General features: G+C 35.7%; 1 protein-coding gene across 1 annotated transcript in view; it reads right to left on the bottom strand.

Annotated features, from left to right (window-relative positions):
- LOC107550638 (protein 4.1-like) overlaps positions 1–11,746 on the bottom strand; it is a 49,511-nt gene that overhangs the window by 14,841 nt on the left and 22,924 nt on the right. Inside the window, exons 6-13 of the mRNA XM_016231973.1 lie at positions 10,019–10,237; positions 9,722–9,809; positions 8,732–8,884; positions 7,996–8,093; positions 7,707–7,882; positions 3,758–4,002; positions 3,247–3,321; positions 1,915–1,953 (exon numbers count right to left, since the gene is read on the bottom strand). Of these exons, the coding sequence (XP_016087459.1) occupies positions 1,915–1,953; positions 3,247–3,321; positions 3,758–4,002; positions 7,707–7,882; positions 7,996–8,093; positions 8,732–8,884; positions 9,722–9,809; positions 10,019–10,237 (1,093 nt within the window). The remainder of the gene's footprint in view (positions 1–1,914; positions 1,954–3,246; positions 3,322–3,757; positions 4,003–7,706; positions 7,883–7,995; positions 8,094–8,731; positions 8,885–9,721; positions 9,810–10,018; positions 10,238–11,746) is intronic.

Raw genomic sequence — 11,746 nt, forward strand, 5'->3', positions numbered from 1 at the left:
GTGTAAAATGACATATATTTATATATATATATATATATATATATATATATATATATATATATATATATATATATATAGTATTTCAGTCTGGCGAGTAAACAAAAAAAAATTGACTAGCCAATGGCGATTCAATTGCCAAGGTGTCCGTAGAGGGTTGCTTTAAAGTGCATCTTACATTTTGGTAATGATCTTTTGTTGTGCTTATCTAAATTTCTGAACCAAGTGATGGTGGTCATAGACATATGCAATGTATTGTGTGTTATAGCTTTATCTCTAGCATATGGTTCTATGTAAAAAAGTAGCCAATCATGTATAGTCTAGGCCTGTTTGAAAGGTATTTCTACTGGTTTTGAGAATGACACACTGCGTGTGCAGTCAGGCAAGAGCACATCTTTAGAGAGCCTATCTGTATTAGAGAAGAGACCCATTGCTCTGATATCTTCTTTTCTGCCAGTGTTACCATTGCAAAAGCATCCAACTACACAAAAAGATCAACAATACTTCAGACACTCGCAAACTGAGGAGGCATTCACCTCTTCTCTCCCACATCCTCCCTAATGCCTGACAACTTTGCCCATTTTTCACACATACAGTAACAATCAGCAGCAGGCAATTCTCAACACAACAAACTTAACAAACACCCACGACTCACATGCAAATCTCTATTCTCCTCTTATGGAGGCAGAGGTCTCTAAAGTTCTCCTCTCCAACCATCCTACCTCCAGCCCCATTGATCCAATTCCCTCCAATCTTTAATATGCCATCTCTCCTACACTTTAACCTGCCCTCACATCCATCATAAATGCATCACTACGCACTGGCACTCTTCCCAACACATTCAAGCCAACTTGTGCAACCGACACTAAATACCAGACCACCTGCAGACTAGTCTCTCCTCCAGTTCACTGTGAAAAACACTTGAGCACGATTTTTTCTTCTTTCTTCCCACAGAACAAGCTGCTGGACAGCAAATCAGTGAGGATTTGACTTGATTGACATGATTACAAAGTGGACATTCAACAGATACATCCTTGACTGAAGCCTTTGTGGGTGAAAAAGACATAATCCGTCTTCATTTTGTTGAACATGTATGCTGCCTTTGACACTGTCTCTTTTCTACCTTCTCCAATTTGGGCATCACAAACAAGCAGAGAAAAGCTCCCAAGTCCTACCTTACAGGTCGATTCTTCAGGGGATCATGAGGTATCAACTAACCATAGGGGTACTGCAGGGTTCAGTGCTTGGCCCATTCTCCTTTTCAATATATAAATTTATACTACTGGGATCATCCAGGATGTGTGTTTTTTCAGGAAAAAAGTTATGTCCAAACCTCTAACTGGTAGTGTATATAAAGTGCAAACATCAGTTCTGTTATACATTATCAGCATGTTTCAGTTGACAGATCTAAAGTTTTGAACAAGCTTTAAATTACTTCTCTAAATGTCTATAAATTGAAAGTCTGATTTAAAGTTTTTCTTTCAATTATTACTTATCTCAGCTGGTTTTAAAGTTGGAGTAACTCAGGTTTGAAGCAGGAGAACACAGTTTATCTTCTAAAAAACGATTTTGTCTATGTAAAAGACAGAGCATGACAGGGGACATTGCATGCTAGAGTAAATGCCACAATAACAATGCAGAAGTTCATTTGAACTTCACTCATAATGAACACTTTCCTCATTCCGTAAACCTCAGTTTGTACTGACTCACTGTCGCTGCCTGAATAGGTTCATATCTGACAGCTACAGTGCTGTCTGGTACAGCCAAACTCATACAAGTGCAAGCAATATACAGCCAAAGCAGAAGAGAAAACAATAATAAAATGATCTTTTTGTTGTAAAACATGGGCAGTGAGGAGATGATGAGTACAATGGCATCGTCCTCATGCTGCGATACCCATACAGAACGAGCTCTGACCTTCCTCATGCGCACCATCTCTGTGTCCGCCCGTGGTGACTGTTCAGACCCCAGAGGGGAAGGAAGAGAGCATGTAAGTGTTTATGAAACAAGCTACTTTGCTACTCACTTACCAGTAAAAAGGCTTGATTCACAATGGTAGTAATTTCTTTACAGCTATACATGTATGTCTTATAGTATGTAATATTGTCAGAATGCTCTAATATATAGTTTAACACAAATATCTGCTGATGATCTATTATTGAAAGTCATATTACGGCTAAACTAAACTAAAGCCCCACCTTAACATTTCTGACCAATCCAACACTACATTTTACATTTGTGCATTTGGCTGACACTTTTATCCAAAGCCACTCACATTGCATTTAAGGTACAAGTCTCTCATGCTCTCCAAGGCTACATGTATATGATCAAAAATACAGTAAAAACAGTAATACAGTGAAATATTATTACAATCTAAAATCACTGTTTTCAGTATATTTAAAAATTAAATTTATTCCTGTGATGCAAAGCTGAATTTTCAGCAGCCATTACTCCAGTCTTCTTCAGTGTCACATGACCTTTCAGAAACGCTCATTTGCTGGTCAATTATTAATACAATTTCTTATTTTATCAATGTTGGAATTGTTTCCAAAAATGTTTTTGTTGATTTTTTTTTGTCTTTACTGTTGTGTCTTGACAAATAAAAAGTATTCATTTTTTTTTTTTTTTTTGATTTTTTTTTTGTCTTTACTGTTGTGTTTTGACAAATAAAAAGTATTCTTTTTTTTTCTTTTTTTTTAACCATGCTTACCCTAAACTTTTAAGTGGTAGTGTATCAAAAAATATTAAGAAGCAATATTGATAACATTGATCAACATCAATAATAATCATAAATGTTTCTTGAGCATCAAATCAGCATATTGGGATGATTTCTGAAGGATCATGTGACACTGAAGACTGGAAGAATAAATTACATTTGAAAATATATTTTCAATTTTACTGTCTTTGCTGTATTTTTGATCAAATAAATGCAGCCTTGATGAGCATGAAGAGACTTCTTAAGACACTGAACAATCTCAATTATTGCAAACTTTTAAACAGTGCATGTGTAACAAGGTATATTAATGTTAATAACTTAACATACTTCTTTTACATATATAGAAGACTGTAGTTGTGGGACATTTTGTAAAACTTGTCTGAGCCAGAAAAAGTAATCAAAAGAGGTGAAGCTTAGTGATTGGCCAACTGTCTAAAATGTTTTTGCATTTAATAACAAAATGAAGGTGGCCACTAGGGTAAATCACTGTTGTACATGCTCTTATGTGATTGGCTGAAATCATGAGCACAAACCTGGCTCTTTCTCTCCCCATTGGTGGCCGTCACCACCGGGGCATCACGGTGTCGCCGTTCTCGCCGGGCTACCGTCTGCAGTAGCACAGAGAGAGTACACATACTCCTGCTGTCTCACACAGACCTAAATATCATGGCTGTCTTGCATTTGTGGTCACAAGCGAAGATGCATTTTGTTGCTAATTTGCGCTGGTTTTTATGTCGAGCTTGGTGAGAATAAGCCGTATTGCTGTATGAACACGTAGTCCAACAATTCAAAAGTCAGGTAGAAGTCTGTGCTGCAAACATTTGCTTAAATTGTGTTTAAGTTTCCAGTGCTTTTAGCTGTACTAACACATAGAATAGGGGGGAAATGTAGACTCTAAAATGATCTAAAACTAAATGTAATTTTGTTTAAACAAAAAATAAATAGTATACATTGTTATTTAAAATATATTTCCATTAATTTCACATTGAAAAAGCTAAAGTATAAATATTTGAGTGTTATTTAGCACATTTGTGTGTGTCATACCTTGATTTCAGGTGTGCCCTCTGCTTTGGTGCTGTGTGTTTTGGAGCCATCTGTCACATGGGCCTCTGCCTTCACCTCACTCTTCCTCTCAGTGGAGCGTGGACGGCCCGTGGGCGTGGATGTCTCTTTACGGTCAGTGCGGGCGGCAGATGCTACTGGGGAAGGAGCCATGTCGCCTGGGGAGATGGGAGACATGATGGGAGCGCTGACGGGACGGGCGTTCTTATCTGGGGTCGAGACCATGGCTGTCAGAGAGAGACGTATGGGACAGAGGAGAAAGAAAGAAATTTTACACTTAAGTCATGGACTATAAATTTGCCTGCTGTAAAACCAGTTCAGGTGTTTGCTGTGCAACTCTGATGAGAAACATGGTTCAATTTTAAGGCCATCAAACATAGTAATACACATTCTTGGCCTTATTGTGATTATTATAGGATAAAGCAATCCTAAATCGTTTGCAAAAAGCAACTACCCTTGTGAAAAAGAACATACTTATGTGAGAACTATACTGTTCAGACATTTAATTGCATGTTAACTAAATATAAATGAAAATGTATTATATATTAATTAATACTGCATGCAATTAGCTGAAAGAACTTCACAGTGCTTTTTGATTCACTTAAGTAAGACTTAAGTACATCTTTATATGAAACTTAATATAATTATTCTATTGTATTGAAATATGGTTAAATTGTACTGCTGGATGTACAAGGATATTTGATAAACTGAAATATTGGTAATTTCTATTGAAATTTGTATGCATGTACAGAAAATATATTATATATTAACATAAATGTTATATTGAAAAACACACTACAATTAAAATTAGTTCACATATTAAAATAAGTATACTTTAAATCAGAACAAAAGATTATTAAAATAGATTTTAAAAGTATTTTCATTTTTATATTATTACAAAGTTCACTTTTTAAAAATGTACTTAAGCGTGTTAAGAAACAAGTGTGTTTAAAAATGTACTTAAGCGTGTTAAGAAACAAGTGTGTTTAAAAATGTACTTAAGCGTGTTAAGAAACAAGTGTGTTTAAAAATGTACTTAAGCGTGTTAAGAAACAAGTGTGTTTAAAAATGTACTTAAGCGTGTTAAGAAACAAGTGTCTCTTAAATTCACTTAAGTGGCCTTTTATTTCCTTAATATTATATTAATCTGCGCGTACATTTTTTTTAATTTACTTTTGAGATTTGAAGTACACTACAAGTACACATTCAATACAATTAAGCACACAAGGGCAAGTTAAAAAAAGTCTATTGAGTCAACTCAAAATGTAAAAATATCTCCAGGATCATGTAAACACAGTGACAAATGCTGATGTTTTTTGTAAGAGCTGAATGTTTCGGAGGAAAGAAGATCAAGCTGAGGGGATAAATCTCTACCTCTGGTCAGATGGGTTTCAGAAAGAGTGCAGCCCAGGAGCACAAACCAATCAACCTGAACGGTTTCGTTCCATGATATACATTTTTTAGTTTCGGCTCCAGGACCTTCATGCCTTTTGAACTGATCAAGCTCCTGTCAGACTGTGGGAGATGCTCTGGGCTAATACTGACCTGCCAATCAAATACAACTCCAACAAACATAAGAACAACTGCTTAGGTACTCTGAACCTCACTCTGCATGGACTTTAATGTCGTCACAGATGCATTCTGGGAGTTGTGTTTCACAAAAATGAACAATACCAAACTTAAGTCTCAGGAAGCAACTTGTCAATCAAACTGCTAATCAAAACAGCAATCTGTCTTGCTTTTCCTTCTACAAGTATTTTAGAGAGGGCCGCTTGCTGATTGCATCAACTGACTATGTAGGATTCATGGAGTTTTTATGTAAATAACCTACAGTCTGCAGAAAGTAATTCAATCTGTGTCCGTGTTCTACCTGAGGGCTGAATGGTTAAATTATCAGAGGGTTAACCAGGGTTGTTTTTCTGGATCGCACCCCTGCTGTGATTTCTCTCCCACAGTGAGTTCACCTGCACTGCCTAAAGCAAGCACAGTTTATTTATACCACAAGAAATCACCTCCACTTTACCTCAGAGACACTCTGGCTCCGTTCCAAACTCTAGTGAGCTGTCACTGTCCACACAGGCTGCTGCCTTAATCGAAATGCAACCTCAAGAGACGCTCTCCATAGGTACCAACTCTGAACAGCTGATTCCAGTGGGGTAACACTTTATTTTAAGCATCAATTCTCACTATTAACTAGTTGCTAATTAGCATACATATTACTAGCATACTGGCTGTTTATTAGTACTTATAAAGCACATATGTATGCCTTGTTCTGCATGACCATATTCTAGATCCCTCAAACCACCCCATACCTAAACTTAACAACTAGCTTGTTAACTTAATAAGCAGCGAATTAGGAGTTTGTTCAGGAAACACTTAGTTAACAGTGAATATGTGTTCCCTATTCAAAAGTGTTACCGATGAAACAAATATTTCTAAATATTATAAAAGCTATCATTTAAAATGCAATGCTTCTTGACTAGCCTTGTAAAAAAAAAATTGTTTAATTGTACTGAATGCGTGTTATAGTGTACTTCAATGCTTAAATTATATATATATATATATTAAATTATTTGCATGTAATCTAATATTATTAAAATAAAAGGCCACTTAACTGCACTTAACAGAGAGACATGTTTCTTAACACACTTAAAAAGTTGACTTTTTATAATAATGTCAGTCAAAATTAAGTTTTGATTAAAGTACATTTTAAATCATTGCGTTTTAATCTATTGCTGTATTCTAAAGTACATTGTGTTGACTAAAATCACATGTAAAGTACTTGATTATAACTGATTTAACTAATTAAAATAACTATTTTTAACTGTAGTGTGTTATTCAATATTACATGTATAGAAATGTCAAGAAAAGTATATTTCGTTTATCATAAATGCTTGTCAGTACATTCAGCAGTTCACATATTTACAATAGAAGTGCATTTGAAAGTACATATGTACCTACTTAAGTTCAGCTAATTGCATTTAATTAAAAAAAAAACTATAATACATTTGTATTTAATTGCAGTTAACAGTGTGCAAAAACATTACATAATACATTCAGTTCACATTTAAGTTTATTCTTTTAAAATACATTATTTCTGTTATTTCTGTCAAGTGCTAAACGGGAAAAGTATGCTAAACGTGTATTTTTTTCACAAGGGTCTGAGATTTTCTTTTTTCCCCATCAAGTATGAAATGCTGTTTTGCAATTCAGCTAAATGGAGGCATCCTATATAGCAGCATGAGTGTGAAATGGACATGAGACACAGTTTGAGTCTAATTTCAGAAATACACTCCTGTCAACATGACTTAGCTAAAATTTCAGGCACAAAATGGCCAGCAGGGGTTAAAACCTACGCTTGAGGACTGAGAAAGCTGTCCAGCATCAGGTTGTTAGTGAGTAGAGCAGCCTGAATACTGAGTCTCTATCTGTCCTTCAGCCCAAAGCCAGCAGAGACAAATGACTTCTGCTCACAGCTAAAATAAAAACAGATGCTTGCAGCACAGCTTACATAAAGAGTCTGAACCTCCCCATGGGAAGTGAATTAGAGAACTGGAGAAACGGAGATTGAAAGAGAAAATAGGATCCCAAACAGGGCAAAAGCGAGAGTCAGACTTGTGATCGGACTCCCCGAGGTGACTGGCTGTGATTGGCCAGAATCCAACAAAGAGGGCCAATCATCTGCCTCTATTTTCAACCTAACCAGCTGTATCCATACACAATCAGAACGGACTAACGTAAATAGCAAAAAGAAAAGACTTCATTTTGATAGTCCACTTTAAACATTCTGCTGACTATAAGTACCTGCAACTTCTACTAACCCTAACCTACTAATAGTCTAATGACTGCTAGTTGACATGTAGTTGCAAAGTTACTTACAGTTAGTAGAATGTCTAAAGTGGACTATCGAAATAAAGGAGAATAAACGCACCTCCATCTAAGCTGCGAGACGCCCTCTTACTGGCGGAGCGCTGGAAATGCGGAGCGGGTCTGTCGATCATGGAGCTGGCCTGGCGGGTCTGGGCTTGAGTTCGGCCGCTGTAGCGGAACTTCGATCCCAGAGCCAGGAACTTCCTGGGAGTGGTGGCCGCTTCTGTGGACGTCAACCTGAGACCACAGAGTTCACGTCTCTTCATAATGTACTGGACTTATGAATTCACAAAAACACACAGCCATTGAGACGGGAATACATGCTGTGATGTGTTGTTTGATATTCATACCTGAAGAATGTGTGATGCTCCACACACACTTTCCACAGTTTCTTGGCGGCCTTGTAGTTGGGCAGTTTAAAGCCAATGGCACTTTCATAATGTTCCAGCTAAAAAAATTGAATAAAATAAAAAATGATGAAATACCATTCTGAATCTAATAAAAAAAGATATTTAGTATATGTGAGTATATATGTGCACCTTCTTGCACATAAAGATGCCGTGTTTAATCTTTGATTTTAATTTCCAGTTAATTGCACTAAGTGAAAAAAGACAAATCAATACATTATAAAATGCACAATTTAAAAGGTTTTATCAATGTACGTATGTTTCAAACATCAGTATCTGGATAAAGTTATGAAACAATGAAATTATTTTTAAAAATTAAGAAGCTGTCATTGTTTTTTAATATGAAGTTTGATTACATTTTCATATTTAATTTTATTTAAAAGAACAGAAATTAGCTATACAGATTTTTAAAAAAATCTACAAATTATTTTGGAATACTAATAAAAATAAAAATAAAAGAATTGTTAAACATTTATTTTAAATAATGTAAAATAATTATATTAACAATGAATTATAATTAGAAAATAAAATTATAAAATGAAAACAAATTATTAAAACATATATTTAAGTATTATACAGTGTATATATATATATATATATATATATATATATATATATATATATATATATATATATTTCACATCTTGCAACATTAAAACAAAATGTATATCAAACTTACGTCAGATGGCCGTATCTTGATGAAGAAACTGCTGCGTTTGTAGGAGACTTTGAGAACCTTTGGCCAGGGGAATCGATTAATCCTCAGCTTGTCCTTATACACCATCAGGCCACTGGAGCAAACACCCAGCATTATATCCACTCCATCCAGATCCTGACAAAAAGAGAAAATAAAGAACAGGAAAAAATATATAATCTTTTGACTTTGATGACTTGAGTCTTACTTGAACGTAATTGAATCTCAGTGTATAAACAAAGATTTTGCAATAACAAATCTCCACCACTAGGGGGCGGCCTTGCTTCTCCTTTAAAAAAGGAGTCCATAATTTATTTAAATCCATGGCTTGATGCAAACAGATTGACCTGGTTTCAGCTACCAAATCTGAGCAGTGACAGGCCATGCAATGCTTTTATCACAAGCACTCCTGTGAGATGAAGGACATTTCAGTCGAACCAATGTTTTTATGACAGCTCAGATTGATGATTTCACATAAAGAACACAGTAGTTTAATCAGTGCAGAGGAAAGTCACATTGTCTAACTGGGAAATGTAATTGAATGTATTTTAAATCACAGCTCACCTCAGTAAATGGAGACTTTATGCATTTATGTAATGCAAATGTATTTATTATTATTATTATCCAATCAACAACCAAAGTTACTGTAAAAAAAATTATAAATTACCAATAAATACAAAACCAACTTTGTATAAAGCATTTAAATAATATAGGTTTTATGCCATTTTAGCATTTCATTTATTTATTTTATTTATTTATTTATTCCAAATGTTTTAGAAAATATTATTATATCATTGATTTTATACTGTATTGCAAACATCATAAAAAAAGACAATAAAACAACTAATTTAATAGCTAGTGTGGCAATTTTCTGAAGGTTAACCATTTTTATTTATTTGTTTGTTTGTTTTTATTATTATTTATTGTATTTATATTTTGTATTTATTGTAAGTATCTCCAGTTAATCTACTGTACCTTTGCCTGGTGGAGATCAACCCCATACATGGCCAGTTTTTTAGCATTCTCCAGGAACATCATATCAGCCTGAGCCGGACTCGTAGATCTGTAGAAAAACAAACAAACAAAAACTAGTCATAACAACATACCTTGCTACAGAAAAGGAAAGTGCAAATACGAAATATTTTAATGCTAACCTCTTGTACATGTGCATTTATTTCAACTGCGTTAACAAATATTTCCCAAGCATCTATTTATGATAAGAATATATGTGCGTAAATCATCAGCGCACCAGTAAGAAGCAGTCATGATCACCTGTATGTGCGGTGAAGCTCCATGACTTTCTCCTCCAGCTCCTTGGTCTGTCCTGGGATAAGCTGGAGCTCCTTGGCATAGTCGGTGCCGTGAACCTCGAGGTCGTACTCGCCCAGCTCAGACTGCAGGGCGTAAGATCCCAGCAGGGCCAGGGTCACGAAAGAGCAGGGCAGGCGGCCATTCTTGATGTCCTTCCGCAGCTGCAAACACAAGTAGTACCTGCAGAGCGCAAAGACTTTCATTTAAGCTCAAAGACATTATGTGCCAAGTTATCACATGTTACAAGTTGGGACAATATGCTGTTGCAAAACATATTGCACAGGAGTCCAGAACTGCAACCATGACAACAGCAGTAAATTGACGTCAACGCGCTGCTGTGATTATTCAGGGTGAAAGGGCTTTTGTAATTTACGAGTGTGATAATGAAACTGGCTAGAGAATTGCATGCCAACTTGGTAGGAAACAGCAGGAGGCTCTCTCTATTTTATTAATGATTTAATCTGGCAAGAATCAGAGATTAGTTTTAAAATTAGTAAGCAAGCGAGAGAGAGAGAGAGGGAGACAAACTATTATCATATATGGCGAGAACTGGATATTAGTAAGGATGACAATTGTGAGGAATTTAATTCTTCTGGTTCTGATTCTAATTGTAAATTCACTTCTTTTTTTGTGGAACTTGTTAATCAAGTAGCAGTGTGTCACAGTCTGCAGCTGGAGTGCCCAAGATGGCCACCAGAGAGCACTCCTGTGGTTTTTTGTGAGCACATGGCTTGTGTTGTGTTTATCGTCAAGTATGCTTGTGGCCTATGTCTGTCTGTATTGTTGTCCCTGGCCTGCCTGCCTGTTTTCCCCCTTGGGGTAGTTTTTGTTGTTTTGTTTCATTTTATTATTAAATAACCCTTTCTTCCTGCAACTTGAGTTCTCGCCTCATCTCTCCACACGCACCGTGACAGTGCCACTGCTGAATGCACATTTGACACCGGGTACTTCAGTAGGGTTTCCACTTGCTTTGGCTACTCGCATGTCCTGCTGCTAGGGCTGCACAATATCGGAGAACTTCTACTATGATTGAGATAATATTGTAGGACAATGCATCTGCATATAAAAATCTGAAATGGTTTTATTACTCTAAATAAAAAGGTATGAACTACCCTTTCAGGACTGAACGAAAATTTGTATGTTCACACTTGGTTATAATCTTTACATAAACCAACTGCTCCAAGGAACAGCGAGTGAGTGTTTGCTTGATACTTTGTCAAGTCACCTTTATTTATTTACATTTACATTTAGTCCTTTAGCAGACGCTTTTATCCAAAGCGACTTACAAATGAGGACAATAAAAGCAGTCAAAACTAACAAAAGAGCAACAATATATAATAAAGAAGTGCAAATGACAAGTCTCGGTTAGCCTAACGCAGTACACGTAGCAAGGTGTATATATAGATACATACAGTATATATGCACATACATATATATTATACACACACACACACACATATATACACATACACACACACACACACACACACAAACAAAGAAAAACAAGTAGATAGAATAGAAAAAATAGAAAGCTAGTGTTTGTTTTATGTGAAAATGAAAAAAAAATGAAAAAGATAAATATAGATAAAGTAGAATTATAATAGAATAGAAAGTGTTAGAGTTAGAGGGTCAAATAAAGGTGGAACAGATGTGTTTTTAGTCGTTTCTTGAAGATGGGTAAAGACTCAG

Source organism: Sinocyclocheilus grahami, unplaced genomic scaffold (assembly GCF_001515645.1).
Source record: "Sinocyclocheilus grahami isolate Dianchi unplaced genomic scaffold, SAMN03320097.WGS_v1.1 scaffold404.1, whole genome shotgun sequence".
NCBI classification, from domain to species: Eukaryota; Metazoa; Chordata; class Actinopteri; order Cypriniformes; family Cyprinidae; genus Sinocyclocheilus; species Sinocyclocheilus grahami.